Source organism: Piliocolobus tephrosceles, chromosome 1 (genome assembly GCF_002776525.5).
Source record: "Piliocolobus tephrosceles isolate RC106 chromosome 1, ASM277652v3, whole genome shotgun sequence".
In the NCBI taxonomy this organism is placed as follows: Eukaryota; Metazoa; Chordata; class Mammalia; order Primates; family Cercopithecidae; genus Piliocolobus; species Piliocolobus tephrosceles.
The window spans coordinates 40,174,412-40,192,630 of record NC_045434.1 but is presented as its reverse complement, the minus strand read 5'-3'; the positions used below and the strand labels follow the sequence as shown (position 1 = coordinate 40,192,630).

Sequence of the window (18,219 nt, the reverse complement as noted above, 5' to 3'; positions counted from 1 at the left end):
CTAGGGTGACAAAGTGAGATTCTGTCCCCAAAAAAGAAAAGCTTATAGGTGGATCAATCCCTGGATGGCCCACATAGTGGCTACAAGAATTGTTTACATGCATTAAGACGTGTACAAAGAGCAGAATATATGCCACTAATAGTAAGAAAACTGGTATACAATGCAGAACTCACCTGGGTATAGAAGCCACTAGCTGCCTCTAGGAACAGAGAAAGGTTTGCCTGAACTTCACTTCGATTCGGATTTGCTCGATTCTTTGCCTGGCCTTGTAGTGTTGTGATCTGATTCTTAAAGGCGTGATTCCAGCTGAAAACAAAATGTAATTCTATTTGGTATAGCAGTGACTCACTGGGCAGACACTGGTCCCCCTGAGAACAAGAAAGAACTGTCTGTTATAATTATACCACACTAGACAGTAAACCTGCATTAAAGTTATTCGTTTATTTAAATAACTTTATGCTTCCCTTTGAACAGGACTAGACATGCAGTAGAATCCAACTGACCTTAGTAAACACTTACCAAATGTTCGAATAACCAGATTGTGGCTTCAGCTATTAATCTTTTAGAACTACTAGAGTTTATTTAGGAATCCCGGTAGAAAATCAGAACAACGGTGGCAAGATCAAAGTAAAATTAAGGTACTAACAAATTTCTACATATAGTGCCAAATGTGATGGACCATACCCTAACAAGTGACATGTATATGGGGGCGGGGAGGGGGGCTGTAAATAGTAAGCCATATCTCTTACTTCCCCAAAAGTTATTTCCCAGAACGTTCAGTTTCACTGCTATTTAACAGTTTTGCTTATTTCTCTTGTGATTAACATTAAGAGGTTGAAATACAAGCCACATTTCAAATTTGGTTATTTAAAATAAGAAACAATATAATGCTGAAATATGGCATACCAAAATCCTGTTATAAAATGCTTTTCATTAATTTAGTTATATACGGCATCAGTTTAAGTCCAGTTATGATGAATACAGTCACTCTCTAACCTGGAAACCATAGTGGGGAATGAAAAACTAGAACAAAGGGAAGACATTACTGGCCTGATTAAAGGAAACAAACACAGATAGGTTTACAACCTATCTGGAAAGTACCTAATTCTCTATCAACATCAGCTTCTGAGCTTCTAGAGCACTAGGTTTTTTAATGATTTGGGAGGACAATCACTTCCCTCAGCATTTCTGATGACATCTTATTCTTGACTCTAACATCACAGGATAAGGATTTTGATGGTCATGATTTAGCTGTATTACTAGACTTCCTAAAAATATAAAGTATCTAAGACAGATGTAAATGATAGAAAAAACTAATCTTCACCAAAATTTAGGGTAATGGACATTAGTAGACAAAGTACTCTTAACTGATTTTCAAATTTCTATCAGGCTAATGTCCCTGTTCTGATTTATAAGGCAAAGCCTTCCACAAAAGACAATTACTCACTTGGGAATCTGGTTATCTGCCATTTTGCCCCTCATAGAAAGAGCAAGTGGAAAAGTCTAAACACACAAAATCTTTCATTTTACTGGGGGCGGCAGGGGGTGGGAAATACTACCAATTTATTTAATTAAAAGGAGGAACTTTTCTTACAATGCAAATACATTTTCCTGACAGAGAAATTACAGAATCATGTTTACCAAAGACAGATTTTTCTAAAGCCTACTCTTGAATTTTTTTTTTTAAATCAGGGCTTCGTTATAAGACTGACCACAGACAATCCAAACACTCTCAGTATTTGAAACAGATATATTTGCTTTTTTGGACACGCCCTAAAAGAGCTGCCCTAATGACCTTAATAGGATTCAACTCTAAACATTTCTCTTCTTACCTCCAAAGACTGTATTTGAAATAATATCAATGGCCAAATATCAAAAATACTAGAATTTCTTTCCATTGAAAAAGCTTATTCTGCAACAGATGAAAAAATAACCAACCAAACTGTTTTAAAGTCTTGGTGAAATTCTTGATCTTACAGGGACTTCCCAAATGATAGGTAATACTTACAGATCCTGTTCTACTTTCTTGTCTAAAGCGTATTCCAAATCAGTAACTAGCATTTTCTGGTACAGGTCCTGCAGAGCCTGCCTGGATGTCCAGACTTCAGCTGGACCCAGCTTAGAATCTGAGTAACAAAAACAAAAACATAAGAGTAGATAGATAAACCCCAACAGTAAAACCATTATACCACACCAGTGACTCCTTCCTGCTCCAACCCCAAGGCAAAATCTGCTCTAAATATATTCCATAGAATGCTGCAGAAGTTTTATACTATTATATTTCAAATAACTTTCACCTTTTGACTAATGACTAAGTCTGGTTTACAATGCTTCTGTTTTTGGTTTTGAAATAACATCATGAAAAGGGCTTAAAAAAAAAAAAAAAAAAGGTTTGCCCTTTGCTTTTGGTTTGTATTTCTGCCTTTTCACCTAACAAGAAACTCTATGCCTCACAGTAAGCCACCTCATTTGGAGTAACGGACTGCCGCATTGGTCTGTTTACTCTCATACTGTATCTCTTTGTCTAAAGCAACTGTTCCTTTTTTTTTTTTGAGAACTCCCACAAATGTCATTACAGAATTCTCACATCAGCTGACTATCAGCAGTTGCTTTGGTATTCTGCTGTTACTCCTCTCTCAATATACTGACCGCATAAGCCATGACAGTATTATTTTAATGAGTGGTAGACTGTTTTCCAAGACACTTTTGTGAGCAATCCACATTAGTCATTTACCATAAACGAAGACTTAGAAGACTGGGATTAAACTGCTAAAGAGGTCAGATGAGAGACTGGGTGTAGAATGTAATCAGAAAGTCAGTCTATGACTACACATAATACAAAATTGGGGCTCTGCTGTCTGCCAGAGTCATGCAAGGCACCTTAACCTTTGCGATCACTGGGATTATGATTTCAACAACTGACAGTAAGCTCCCTCAGTAGGTGAACTGAATAATGGACTTTTAAATTATGTATTTCCCATAACTAGCTGGGCTATTTGGTTTTGCTGCTACACAATGGCATAATCATCACTCTTCTTTAGGTTTGCTAGTAGTATCTGTAGCCACCACAATCCTATTTTGCAAAGAGAATCTCCTGGATTTGAGTTAATGCTCCTAAGAGTTTACAGGCTAGTAAGAATAGAGTTTAGTATCAGCTCCTCATCCCTAGTTAAATTGTTAATCACTAAATAATAGATTTAGTCAACCCTGCTTTAATTCACTTATGGCAAGAAAAAGAAGTGTAAAAGATTACTAATTCTCATCTATCAAGACCGTCATTCAAATGAGTAGACTTGTTATCTTAAAGTTTCTGGGCAGCCAAAGGTCCCCCACAAAGGTCAAACCCTAAGACTATTTACTAAGGTTGTTCAATATCTAAGAAAAGGTAAATGGTACAGAGAGCTTGATATTGCTCCATGTTCTGTTTTCATCACACAACAGATTATGTTTTCAATGCCAATTCAAGAGCATAATACAGTAACTCAGAACAAACACTGATATACACAATACAGATGATGATAAATCTATTAATAATGGAAAGAACTGAGTGGTAGCTATTACTGAGTAAATATATAAGCTATCCACCCCCCAACACACTTATCCTTGAACAAGATGACATGAGATTATCCATGAACTCTTAGGACATTAGCCTAAATGACTCTAAAGTTGACAAAAAGACATTTCAATAGTCCTTTTCCTCTTTGTAAATCTTGGCAGGTATGCTGTTTAATTCCTTTTTTGTGAATTTCATTGCAGAACTAAATTACTCAAAAATTAGAGTAAGATTCACTAGTACATATTCCTCTTATTACATTTTAGGATGGCATCTGCTGTTATGGAGGGCATACTGATAAGTATATGGTGATTACAACATATTTCCTAATTTTGTATTTAAATTATTTACTCTTTTTTTTTTTTGAGACGGAGTCTTTCTGTCACCCAGGCTGGAGTGCAGGGGTGTGATCTCTGCTCACTGCAACCTCCACCTCCCAGGTTCAAGTGATTCTCCTGCCTCAGTCTCCAGAGTAGCTGGGATTGCAGGTGCATGCCACCACGCCCAGCTAATTTTTGTATTTTTGATAGAGACGGGGTTTCACTATGTTGGCCAGACTGGTCTCAAACTCTTGGCCTCAGGTGATCCACTCGCCTGGGCTTCCAAAAGTGCTGGGATTACAGGCATGAGCCACCACACCGTGCCTCATTTACTCCTTTCAATGGCTAAGTCTGGCAGTTATTCTTCCAAAAGACCTCAGTCATTATTTAAAACAACAAAGATGGCCAGGCGCAGTGGCTCACACCTGTAATCCCAGCACTATGGGAGGCTGAGGCAGGAGGATCATGAAGTCAGGAGTTCGAGATCAGCCTGACCAACATGGTGAAACCTCGTCTCTACCAAAAATACAAAAATTAGCCAAATGTAGTGGCATGTACCTGTAATCCTAGCTGCTCAGGAGGCTGAGGCAGGAGAATTGCTTGAACCAGGGAGGCGGAGGTTACAGTGAGCTGAGATTGCGCCACTGCATTCCAGCCCGGGTGACAGAGCGAGACTCCATCTCACAAAAAAAAAAAAAGTAACAAAGATATGGGAGAAAAGAAAGCCAGCAAGGTAGCTCACTCAATTTCAAGGATTTTCAGAAGAATTTTTCTATAAATATTTTTTCTGAAGATTTACCTACTAAAGTTTGGTTAATTATCAAGAGGAAAAAAAAATATTTTCCCAGAAAGATATGAGCCTAACACTGTAAGATATTTTGGTTTATATGGGGTATGTTATTTTTTCTGTATGTCTTAAATCGTTAATAAAAGTTTCATAAAAATTAAGTGATTATATAAATTAAATTACGTAACATTCAATTCAGTATACCATATATTAATATTATATACCATTCCCAACAATTACTTAAGCAAGAATTCAAACTATATAAACAATAAATATTTAAAGCAGATAGTAAATGATCATCCCTTTTGGCAACTAAGATGGGATTTAGTGCTGTGCGTAATGTAAGAAAGAGGATATCCTTCCATTAATTTAATGTATAAAATATGTGGTAAAAAAGAAATAAGCCAGCCAATACCTGTCATGTCAGCCTTCAGGACTTCTGCCTGCCTAGATAGGGAAAAAAAAAGAAAAAAGAAAAAGAGTATCAGTTAGAAACAAACGAGGCCTAACATATAAATAACACTAAAAGTTAGGTGAAATAATACACTACAATAAGGATATACAGCAGCTATATTTATGGCACTGCAAATATCATCCTTACTTTAACATCAGGGTAGCACAAGGTCTTGGCAAATTAATGCCAACACTTAAAAAGTTTAAGGACCCTTAGGGACCTCTTCTGCTAAGTCCACCTTCTTGATGTTTTCCTCCAAATGTTATTTACTTAAGATAATATTAAATGACATTCATTAAATTTTTAAAAATTCTCTCCATGCTGCCAAAAAAATCCTACTACATTTCTCAATTCACTCCTCACCATAACTATTTCAAATTTCCCCTCTTCTCAAGCTACTGATTCCTATACCCCTTCCTCACCTCCAAGTGACATTTCTATACCTCAGGGAAAACAATTCCCACTTACTAAAGATGTACTACATTTATATATACAGCCTGCTTCTTACTTTCTCTTGTTAAAACACTAGAGGTAGTGCACCTCTTAATATTTAAGAACAATAATTCCACTTAGGTACGTTCTTGCTAACCCTTCTTAAGGATTGTGCCTTTGATTTACCCCTTCCCTTGCACCAATTTTGAGACTTCCCTCACTTCATTTGGATCTTTCCTTCTCTTCAGCATTTTAACATGTCCAAGTATTTCACACATTTTAAAAACCTTCTGCCCCATGTTCCCCTCTAGCTGCTGCCTTTTTTTTCCCTCTCAAATTCTTCAAGAATTGCCTGTGTTCAAGAGGTCCAAAACTGAACTCAAGACCCATTCCCATCCCCTACCTCTAGTTCTCTTTCTAATGTTTTTTCATCTTAGCAAATGCATCATAGCTTTCCAATTGTGGAAGGAAGAAACCTGGAAGTCCTCCATGACAACTTTCTCTCAAAACTCTAACATCTATCAACTCCAAAAAATGTTATCTACTAACTATATCTTGAATCTGTTGATTTCCCTTCATTTCTTCTTCAGCCACTCTCATTCAAGAACCATCCCTTGACTTTGTTTCCTCCACTTCACTCTTGCCCCATTTCATTCTGTTCTCCCAACAGCTCTCAGAGGGATCTTTTAAAAATGCAAATCTGATCTACCAGTTGTCCCTTTAAAACACTTTAATGACTTCCCACTACTCTGAGGTTAAGAACAAAATCTAAAGTGTCCTACAACATTCGACAGTCTCTGAACTCTGTTTTCACTACTCTTCACTCCTTGATCTCCGGGCTCATTTCTGGACTGGACTTCTAATTTCTCCAGTATACCCTGCTTCTTTCACACTAGAGGTCTTTATAAAAGACTCTGCTAGCAACACCTCTTCCCCCTTTGTCTGCTTAATTACCACTCATCTTTTACCTCAGTCAGAACATTACTGCTTCAGAAAGCCCTACCTGAACTCCATCTGATTAAGGATATTCCTATTTTATGCTCTCACAGCACTTCTAGTTTTTCTTCATATTACACATTATAGATTTTAAGAATGCTTATCACAACTCCTTGTCTACTAGCATAGCACCTTGCACACAACAGACACTCAATATTTTTAGTGAGAGGAAAAGTATAAATCAGACTCATATACTCTATTTAAGAAGGTAGGTATACAAACTTAAGAGAGATTTTTTTTTTTTGAGAGAGATTGGGCCTTGCTATGTTGCCCAGGATGGTCTTCAACTCCTGAGCTCAAGAGATCCTCCTGCCTCAGTCTCTAAAGTAGCTAGGATTACAGGCGCATGCATGCCACTATGCCAGGCTGAGATTTCCATTTTTAAAAATGAACTTTTAGCATGAAAGCTAGAGAATATTAAGGTTTTAAAATTTTTACTGTTTAAAGATTGTTTTATATAATTTATTAAGTATTTAATATCAATTGTATTAGGTTGATGAAAAAGTAATCGTGGTTTTTGCCATCTTTTAACATGGCAAAAACCACGATTACTTTTGCACCAACCTAATAAATTTAAGTTTCATTAAAATGTAAAGCAAATCCTTTCATTCTCTTAGTCTTTAAAAGATATTTACATCTTTTCAAAAATTAAGCTTTCACACAACAGAATCACAACTTAGTGCTAAGGAGGTAACCACAAGCCCTATGAGAACTAGCAATATAAATGAAGAATACTAAACAAATAGCCACACTTAGTCGTAAAATGTAACATCACATCAAATTCCATTAACCATCCAGCCTGACTTCACTCTTCACTTCAGGTGTTAACTTTTGCCATTAAAAAAATACACATTTGCAAAACTGTTGGCTTATGCCTTTAAAACCTAAGATTATACAATTTAATAAAGCATACCATGTACCCCATCCTATTAATGTCACAACTGTCGCTCCTCCCCTGAAAAATCCTACTGGAGAGTACTAATTTATAAACCTTTTAGTGAGAAAGCTAGGGTTAATTATGCACCTTTACTAGATTAAATGAATGACCTTTCATTTTGTCCCTGAGTTGTGAAATTACAAAGGATATATTTTACTATGCTTCCTTATGTTAGTTGAAAATTCATGCTCAAGTATATGCAACATATATACTTAGGATCATGTATCTAAAGGTTGTTTTCTCATTCCAAACATGATTTGTTTTGTAAAGATGAACAAGTAACATTTCAGTGTGCTAACATCCACCTAATGATGTTACCAACTTCCAGTCAAAGATTATATGGGGTATATAATATAAATGTAATTTACAAATAATCTGCTTTTCTTACAAGCTGTCAGGTGATGAACTATAGTTCTTGCAGACTCTGCAGCAGGCTCCCATCGATAAACAAAGATCTAAAATTTTACTCCGTATTTTTACCATGCTATAATCTGTCCAAGAAAAACTGTAAAACTAAAAAGTCAAGCACTAATAGAAATATAAAAATGTCACAAAAACTGACATAGACGTTAAAATATTTTGAAATTCCAGCTTTGATTCCTCAGTATGACAAGGGTAGAGGTGTTCATTTCTGTGCAGTTCTATCCTAGGTTCTGAAAGAAGCACAAGTTAATTACTTTTATTACCTTCCTAATAATGACAATTATTACCTTTCTTTTTAAAAACAACTTTGCTAAACTGAATTGATAAAGATAGCTAAATGGAAAATATAACAACCCTATGGAATAGCTAGAATTATTCCTGTTTTATAAATGGAAAAACTGAAGCTCTGAGATATAAAATAATTCTTCCAATCACAAAGCAGTCAGGTACAAACAGGTACAAATTTTGTTCTTAAATGACTCCACAAAGTCCAAGTTATTTCTATTTCTTTCAAAGTAGAATAACAAAATTATATGACATAAAAAGCTAACGTTGGGTTGTCTAGGAACATTAACATTTAAGTCAATTAGCCTAAATTAAAAGATCTGTTCATAAAGGAAACAGATTATATCTAAAATTTTTATCAAAAGGACCACAAGAAATAAATTTTACACTCAAATGCCGTGGTCGGCTTGTGAATGAAATTCCCTTTCATCCTGGATCTAATTTTGTGAAGACAGTTTTATTGGAACACAGCCACACACATTCATCTACATGTTGTCCATGGCTGTTTTCAGCTACCAAGGCAGAGCTGAGAGTTGAGACAACCACCACATGGCCCACCAACCCTAAAATATTTACTATCTGATCCTTTAACAGAAAAAGTTTGCCATCTCCTGCTCTAAGGAATATCTGATGAAAAGAACGAGAAGTAAAACATCTTTAAGTTCCCAAACCAAATTACGGTTATAAGACATCATCAACAATAGTGTCTGCAGAGTAAAAGTCTGTGTTTATTTGTTTTTATTAGTTAATATCTTAATCTTGTCACAAAGTGGACTATTTTAAAAAATACAGTCTCATATAATTAGAAACAGTACTTGCAGGCCATGCTATGTTTTTGATAGAATCTACTGAAACTCTTTAAAACAAAGTTTGGCTTATACACTATTATCCACTAACTTTTTTTTTTCTGTATCCCCAAAATATCCATTTAGACAGGTGGGAGGATTAAGTTAAGAGTTACTGCCTCACAAGAAGAGGAATCTCCATCTTCCCAACCCTAAGCAACTATTAGCTTTCTTTTTAAAAAATAATGTACTAGAAATCAAATCAATGGATATGTAATCTTATATAAATATTTTAATAGATTAGCACAAAATTGGCTATATCATTATTTTACTTTATAAAGAAAAAAATAGTCCAGGCATGGTGGCTCACACCTGTAATCACAGTACTTTGGGAGGCTGAGGCAGGAGGATCACTGGAGCCAGGAGTTTAAGATCAGCCTGGACACCAGAGGAAGGCTTCATCTCTACAAAAAAATAAAAAATTAGCTGGTGTGGTGGTGTGTACTTGTAGTCCCAGCTACTCAAGAGCCTGAGGTGGGAGGATTGCTTGAGTCTAGGAGTTCTGAAGCTACAGTGAACCGTGATTGTGCCACTGCATTCCAACCTGGGCAATGGAGTGAAACTTTTGTCTCCAAAGAAGACAATTGTTCTCTGGTTTCGTTATAAAGACTATCAATGAATTAACATTAAAGTTTACAGCCAATGATCATACAGAGAGGAAAAAATTTTTAAATGCTTTTTCTTGGTAGAGGGTATGGCAACATGAATTCCTTTTAATTCTTTAAGCTGAAGGAATTAATGAAAAGAATGAATGAACCAAGAATAAAATCACCATGCTTTCAATAATAAAGTAACACTATTAAACATAGCTATCAAAATATATTGTCTTAGTTATTAATAGGAAAAATTAAGCAATTCTATCAAGCAATAAAAAAAGAAAAAGTCATTAAAAGGCTGAACAAAATATGCAACATTCAGTGACAGCCAAATATGTTGAAAGCTAATAAAATGAAACAATAAATACTCGTGGAATAATCAAGATCTATAAATACATTTAATGCATTCTAAGTACTTAGTACTATATACTATACTACAGGTACTATAGTAGAGGTAGTAACAGGTACCAGGTACATGAGAATATATATAGATACTATAGTGCCTATAAGTACAGCTAACACTATATGCAGCATATACTATTGCCATTGTTCTAAGAGCTTTACATAAATTATTTACTTCACACTAAGTACTGTTATTGTCCCCACTTTATAGCTCAAGAAACCCAAGGAGATAGAGGTTACTAAGTAGTATCGTTAGTCAAGGTCACAGTAAGTAAGTAGAAGTAGCATAATCGATATAATCGATATGGCTCCAGAGTATAACTCCTAACCCTCATTTTATGATATTATATAATAGTTTCACTCTTACACAAGGGTATGAGAAAAAAAAAATTGAAATGTTTGATAGTAACAACCCATAGAACTAGAGCCTTTAATACTTCACAATTTTATAATTTTTCAAATAATGTCACTAGAGGAAAATACTAAAATTTGGGTTATCTTCTTTAACGAACATCTTGATTAGATATAGCATTTATGTAACAATGCTAGGTAACAAATACAAGATAATCTCTTTTAAGAATATATAGTCTAACAGCTGGGTGCGGTGGCTCACGCCTGTAATCCCAACACTTTGGGAGGCTGAGGTGGGCAGATCACCTGAGGTCATGAGTTCAAGACCAGCCTGGCCAACACAGCGAAACCTCATCTCTACTAAAAATACAAAAATTAGCCTGGCGTGGTGGCATGTACCTGTAGTCCCAGCTACTCTGGAGACTGAAGCAGGAGAATCACTTGAACCTGGGAGGTGAAGGTTGCAGTGAGCCAAGATCACATCACTGCACTCCAGCCTAGGCGACAAAACGAGACTCTGTCTCAAAAAAAAAAAAAAAAAAAAAAAAAAAACACACACACACACACACACACAAAGAATATATAGTCTAAGATTCATGGTTTAAAAATGTAAAGGTATTTCCAAGTCAGGGCACATAAAATGGGAGATTCCTTCTGCCTGAACTCCCTGTCCCCTCTGAGCAGAATTCGGGAAAGTAAGTCAACATCTTCTAAACTCACAGCTGCTAAGGAAAAGTGAATCACTCTCTTTTATTTTGGGAGAACACGCTGGGAGTTTTTTTTTTTTTTTTTTTAAAGAAATTTAACCAAAAGCCACAAGTTAATCTGTTCACTTGTTTCACAGAGTTCTAAGAAATACTTGGGATAATAACAGCATTTATCAATCATAGCCATAAACACAATAATCTAATCATAATTATTTATGCTGAATAATTGGCCAGACATAAGGTAAGCATGCACTTAATGTGCCCACATGCATGTACACCCACACACACATCAAGTCTCACAATATTAATCAGAGATATATAAATCATATTGCTCTACTGCTGAATTTCATTTGGAAAAGAAAATCTAGAGAAGATGCTGCTCCTAAAAGAGTTTTTCTTGCACACGTTAATAAAAATACTAATTTGCTTTCTCTTTATGGCACTTTAGGGCTCAGGAAGCATTTTCAAATCTCCCAACAGGACAATACTCTATACCACAACATTTGCTCCTTAATTTATATTCTTTAAAAATGTGTACCTAGTTTTATTAAGGACCAACACTGGTCTGAGAATTTCAAAGGATGGGAAGGAGTTATTCTTCCAAGCAGAAGAAATAACAGAACAATAAAAAGCAAAGCTAAGCTAGTGAGTGAGCATCAAATGCAAGGTAGAAAGCCACAGATAATGAAGCTGAAGAATCCAGACAGAGCACACTGTGAGAGGCCTTGCATGACACGCCCTGGAGTTCTGATTCTGTCCTTTAATAGGAAACCAGTGCTGAACTTAAAGCAAGAGCATAGCATTGTTAGATTTACATTTTAAAAAGATTACTATAGATTTAAGACTGGAAGTAAGGATGTGTTAATACAGATGAATGGAAAAACCCGGATTCAAGAAATACCTGGTAAGTTAAGCCAAAAGAAAGGAAGATAAAGCAGAGGAAAGAGTCTGTCACTCCCAGATTGTTAGTTTGGCCGGCTGGGTATATAAGAAGGTGGAGAATGCAAAAAAGATAGTGTTCAGGGCTATACCCATAACACTTACAATAATGCCTTGACTGTGGCAGCTGTTCACTAAAAATGTGTTCAATTTGTTGAATTAATGAATGCGTAAGCAGGCATTCAGAGGTAAGTATCAAGCAAAGGGGAGACTTGAGACTAGGGATACAGCACTGATGTGATCAGTACATTGATGGCAGTTAAAACCATGAGAGTAAATGTAACTGCCCAGAAACACAGAATTGTGGAGCTAGTTCTCTGTTTTCATTTTTAAAGGGTAGATGAAAGACACTCCATGAAGAACACCAAGAAGAAACTGGTGAATAGTATAAGAGCAAGAGAAGAGTGGAGTATAGAAAATAAGAGAACAAAAAGGAAGAGTAGTCATCAATATCACAGGCAGCTGAAAAGTACTATGAGATAAATAAGGACTGGAAAGTGTGTCAGATTTGGTGAAATAAGGGTCAATAACAGCCTTGCCAGAGAAAAGATTACATGAGGATGCAGGAGGTTGAGGAACAAATAAGAGGGAGAAGTTTACGTCAACTCTAAGGATGCTGGGCTGTGTAAAGAGAAAGAGATGGAGGCCATGGCTAAACAGAAGTTTCTTCCCCTCCCCCCCTAATTGGAGAGACACTTGAGAGTATTTAGAATAAAGGAAAGAAGCTGGAAGAAATGAATTGGTTGAAGATATAGGAGAAAATAAAACTGACAGCACTGTTCTGGAAGAGAGAGAAGGAAATAAGAATGATATATTAAGATAGGAAGAGGACTGGCCTTGAAAAAGTGTCAGGATAAAATTGGAGGTTGGTAAGCTTAAACAGAAATGTGTTAGAATTGGGAAATACTGGGATTAGGGAATTTACAGCTGTATTTCCTCAATTTCAGAGATAAGGTAGATCCTATCTGTGTCTGAAAGAAAGAGGATAAGCTGTGGAGAATGGTAAATATTTGGAATAATTACAAAATGACAAAGAAAAGAATGCAGAGAAAGTGTTAAGAGCCATGTGGATTAGATAAAATGGAAAAATTAATACAAAAAATATACTGGCCAGGTACCGTGGCTCACACCTGTAATCCCAGCACCCAGCACTTTGGGAGGTCGAGGTGGGCAGATCACCAGAGGTCAGGAGTTTGAGACCAGCCTGGCCAACATGGTGAAACTGTCTCTACTAAAAATATAAAAATTAGCTGGGCATGGTGGCGGGTGCCTATAATCCCAGCTACCCGGGAGACTGAAGCAGGAGAATCACTTGAACCCAGGAGGCAGAGGTTGCAATGAGCTGAGAACACACCATTGCACTACAGCCTGGGCAACAAGAGTGAGACTTGGTCACAAACTAAATAAATAAATCAAGGTATCAACAGAAAAATTGGCAGAAGACCAAATTAATAATTCAAAAAAGGAAATACTACCAGTAAGTACAAATTAAAATAAGTAATTTATTTTTCTACTCTAAATAGTCAAATTGGTAACACTGGCAGATACCTACTTTTAAGGACCTCTAGGTAAGGTGACAGATACAAAGGCATGTACATAATTTCAATATAATAAAGGTGAGTGCAAGGATAGACATATGCCTAGAATACAACTAAGAAGAAGAGCCACTGGGAGTGTTAGAAAAGATAAGGGCCATAACAATCAGAAGAATGCATCGGCCCATGGCAGCTGTTCACTAAAAATTGTTGAATTTGTTGAATTATTGAGTGATCAAATACGAACCATACAGGAGGCAGTTTTATGTAATGGAAAGTAATATAAAGCAAAAAGACTCGGGTCTGAATTTGAGCTTTCCTACAAATGAGTAGTGCTATCTTGGAGCTTCTAAGAAGACTGTTTCCTCATCCATAAAACGAGAATACAAACTACTTTTCAAAGTTGCTATGAGGAATAAATAAGACAAGTAAATTATATAAAAGAACCTAAATGATCATTTGAATAAAGAGGGGTAATCTGATTGTGACATGAATAGTTCAATGACCATTAAATTACTTTTGCTAATCTGGTTACTGACTGGCTAGTCAGGCGTCCCTCCCTCCCCTCATTGCTTCATGAGATCCCTTTTGAAGGGGCACACTGGGTTGAAAAAGACATTTCAAAGTTGTAGTAAAAAACCCTAGGTCCTCTACCACCACAAGCGACAAAAGAAAAACAGTTTAGATGTCATGAGGACTATGTTCTTATGTTCTTAGTATAAATAGAAAATAAAACTAGAGGCAGATACATAAAAATTACAAAATAATTGAGTCAGGGTTTTTTCTTTTTTTTCTCCAAACATTAGTTCTGATTACATTATTTAACAAATACATTTTTAAAATTGGAACTGATATATCAAGACAATTATAAATTATAGAAATGCCACAGTGATAACAGACTAAACTCATCTGTTAAGAATTAACCAGCAGTAAAATAACAATATAGTTTAATCACTTGTTATTTGCCAGGTTTTAGCTTTCATATTACTAAATCTTTGATTCTCACAACAATTCTATCAGGTAAGTAATAATATTATGCCCATTTTGATGATGAGGGAATAGAGGAACAGAGTGGTTAAATAACTTGCCCAAGGTCACATAACTAGGAAATGGCAGAGCTTGGGTTCCACCCTTGCAGTCTAGTTCCAAACCCGAGCTCATAAACATATCTAAGGCCTTCTGAAATGGCCAGGCTAGAGGTATCACGCTCATAGTATCAGCTCACAGAGGCAACTATCATCTCTTGGTTAAAAGCTGCATCTTTGAGATCAAGCATCTTTGCATGTTTAGTCATAATAAGCTGCTATAGCAATAATTATTACTTCACATGTACAAGAGGGCTTCTCTAGCATACTATCATATACCTATTTCTACAGGCACTTGGGAGGGTTGATTGCATCCATGCTGACACACAGAACAGCAAGCTGATGCTACCCGCACTCACACGATTTACTATGTTTCAAAAAAAAAAAAAAAAAAAACACAGAAATTTTCATTCTAAAGGATGATGCATAAATCATTTGTCCCTATGTTTATCATAAATATTCAGAGACCTCATATAAAACTTTTTTAAAATTTACTTCAGTAAATATTTTAAAAGCTTCCTTGGACCACAAGATATAAATGCTCAAGACAAAGCAAACGTAAGCCAAGGTTCTCATGAAGTCACATAAATAATAAAACTTTAGCATGCCCCATCCCGATCTTGGCCAAAATCAAATGCTTCAGGAAGATTCTAATTTCATTAGTGTTCACAGAGTATGAATAATACACATCTCCAAAAGGAATAAAAACAAGTAGAAATCCCTTGTAATTTTTATCCTACCTAATATTACTTGATTTCAGATGCTCCTCTGATTTCAAGTTTTCGGTCCTCATCTGGGACTTAAATGAAACGTTTTCTCCCACAATGACTATCTGCAAGAACATCCAATTTCTCATAAGGTAGAATGGTTTAAGACATTCTAGATAGAGGAGAGGAGGAAAATATGAGTTAACCCACAATAACAGAGAACCCTATGAAGAAAATTATTTTATCTTTATTTGAAATGACTTAATGTGAAAGGTAAAGGAAAAATGTCAAAGTCTTTTTTTTTTTGTTTAATGTTTCTTAGAACATTTAAAAACTTATATTTCTAACAGATTCCAGTTACAGACCAAAATGTTACTCTAATGTTCCTCACTGTCTGAAAACTGAGTGATCACTACAGGACAAACAGATACCAGTTACCAAGCAGGGCTCTTTAAGATCAGGGTGAGAATGCCCTGTAGAACACGGAAGCAGATGAACTCCTTACTGAAGAAAAAATATGTAAAACAAAACAATCATGTAAAAAATATGTAAAACAATTAAAACACAATTATAGGTAGTATGAATAATGCTAAGATCAGTTGAAAATGTCAGGTTTTCCAATTCTCATTTACTGTACAAATTTGGTCATTTTTATATCATACATGCAGTGTTAAGGACTAAGTGTACCATGATGAAAAAAATCGATGTGGTCCCTGCCATGGATTTAAAGTCTAATGTAGAGACAGACCAACAAGGAAGGAGGCAGCAGTGGTTAAAAGCATGGCTTTGGGAGTCACACTTTCTGCACTCCAATGGTATGTCAGGTGTAAATCTAGTCACAAAAAAAAAGCACAATTTCTTGGGGACTTCAATTTAACTCAAAGATTTGGACAAAGTAAGTTATTATTATTGCTACTGATAATTGCTTACGTTTATAATTAGTATGTGCCAGATACAAAGCTAAATATTCTATATGCATGATATCATAAAATGGGAGTATAATATAGTAAGAATGTCTTATATTCAAACTGCCTGGGTTCAAACCAAGCTCTGCCACTTACTAGCTGTGTAACCTTAGGTGAATTACTTCTCTATGCCCCAGTTTTGCTAGAAATGAGATGGAGATAGTAAAATACCTACCTCATTGAGGTGTTTTGAGGATTAAATGAGGTAACAGAAGTAAAGCACTTAGGACTGTTCCTTGGTAAGTAAGCCCTCAAAAAATGTTGGCCATTATTGTCATTATCATTTTATAGTTATTACTCCTCCCAGCAATCCTAAAAGGTAAATGCTATTATTATCCTCAGTCTATAAATTAGGAACTTAAGAACTCACACTTATCAATTTTAAAATAGAACATTTTTCATAATTCTTCACAATAAAATATGTCTTAGGAGAAATTTCAAATATGTGGCAGGTCTATGCAGACTTTGCTGTCATACTTCTAAAGCATTTACTCAATCTCCTGTGACTTTAGTCGCACTTCAGTGGAAAAGAATGAGAGAAAATATTTTATGATAAAACTCAAGTTCCTCAGCATAGCATATAAAGTCCCATAGCTTTTCACTTTACACTTTATGATCCAGTAAACCTGAATTACTTTTAGTTTCTTGTTGTTTTGCCCCTCAGTATCCTTATTCATGCTTTTTCACTCATCCTAGAATGCCCTCCCACTTCCCTCCTTGTCTGGTTAACCCATTCTCGTATTTTAAACTCAGCAACTCCTAAAAGCAGGTCTTAGTTTGGCTGAGTACTCCCAGTGCATCTTAATGTCCACATTTATCATTGGACTCACAGTACTACAATGAAGTTATCTGTGTACACATTTCCTTCACTAGAGACTGTCCCATTCAATCATGCATATGTAGTGCCTCACATAGTGCATGGCATACAAGTTGCTCAAATAAATTCAGGTTAATGTGGACTGAATAGTTTCTCAATAAAAGGTACAGATCCTAAAAATTCAAGGCTTCTCAAACCTGACAATAGTTTTAAAAGTCTTCACTGAAAACAATCTGAAAGGTTTTCCATCTGAGAACGAGGAATAACATACTTTTTCTTAAGAAAACCTACCATTTTATATAGTCAATCAGAGAAATATATAATCATTTACTTGGCTCTCTGAAATTCACATTTTGTTTTCATCATAGTGGGATCTATATAATATATACAGAACATTAAATATTTCTGCAAAAATATAAAATCTAAAATTTCAAACAGAACACAAGCTCACAACCCAAATGAATGAAACAAGTAGGTTAAGCCATAAATAACAGGAAAGTTATTTCCCCTCATCTCAAATTTTACATTAAACAAGGTATGCCAAAACAATGCTTTCCAAAGCAATGAATCCAATGCTTTTTAAAAAATAGTCCTTTTTTTGCAACAACCCCTGTACCTTCTTGAAATAATAAACAGATTAGAATTAGCATCTCAATATATAAATGGTCAGATAAGACCACCTTAGAAGACATAACAAAATAATCAGATGTTTGCACATACAGATAAAAGGTTAACAGAATTCCAAACAAGAAGGATACCAAAATGAAAGCAAAAATATGAGTAGATACTAGAATTAAAAGTAGTGTTAAAGTAAATAATAGCAGACCAAATTTATTTGGAAATGGTAAGAATATGAAAAAACTGACAAAGGGACAACATTACAAGACAAAGTACAAGGAGTTAATGCGAAGAAAACAGGCTGTCAAGAGAACAAGACAAGCCACAGACTGGAAGAAAGTATGTGTAAAACACGCATTTCATAAATGACTTATCTGAAATATACAAAGAACTCTTGAACAATAAGAAAACAAGTAACTCGATTAAAAAATGAGCCCAAAACCTTAACAGACACCTCGCCAAAGA

The 18,219-nt window shown here is 35.5% G+C and overlaps 1 protein-coding gene across 9 annotated transcripts in view; it reads right to left on the bottom strand.

Moving 5' to 3' along the window:
• Nucleotides 1–18,219, bottom strand: part of SMG7 (SMG7 nonsense mediated mRNA decay factor) — an 86,780-nt gene that overhangs the window by 42,330 nt on the left and 26,231 nt on the right. For 5 of the 9 annotated variants that reach the window (XM_031935682.1, XM_023203471.3, XM_023203467.3 and 2 more), the window contains 5 exons: nucleotides 16,495–16,631; nucleotides 15,388–15,526; nucleotides 5,076–5,107; nucleotides 2,009–2,126; nucleotides 174–306 (listed from right to left, as the gene is read on the bottom strand). In XM_031935682.1, the coding sequence (XP_031791542.1) occupies nucleotides 174–306; nucleotides 2,009–2,126; nucleotides 5,076–5,107; nucleotides 15,388–15,503 (399 nt within the window). In that variant the 5' untranslated portion in view covers nucleotides 15,504–15,526; nucleotides 16,495–16,631. The remainder of the gene's footprint in view (nucleotides 1–173; nucleotides 307–2,008; nucleotides 2,127–5,075; nucleotides 5,108–15,387; nucleotides 15,527–16,494; nucleotides 16,632–18,219) is intronic. The other 4 variants (XM_023203472.3, XM_023203475.2, XM_023203476.3 and 1 more) reach the window with 2 other exon arrangements.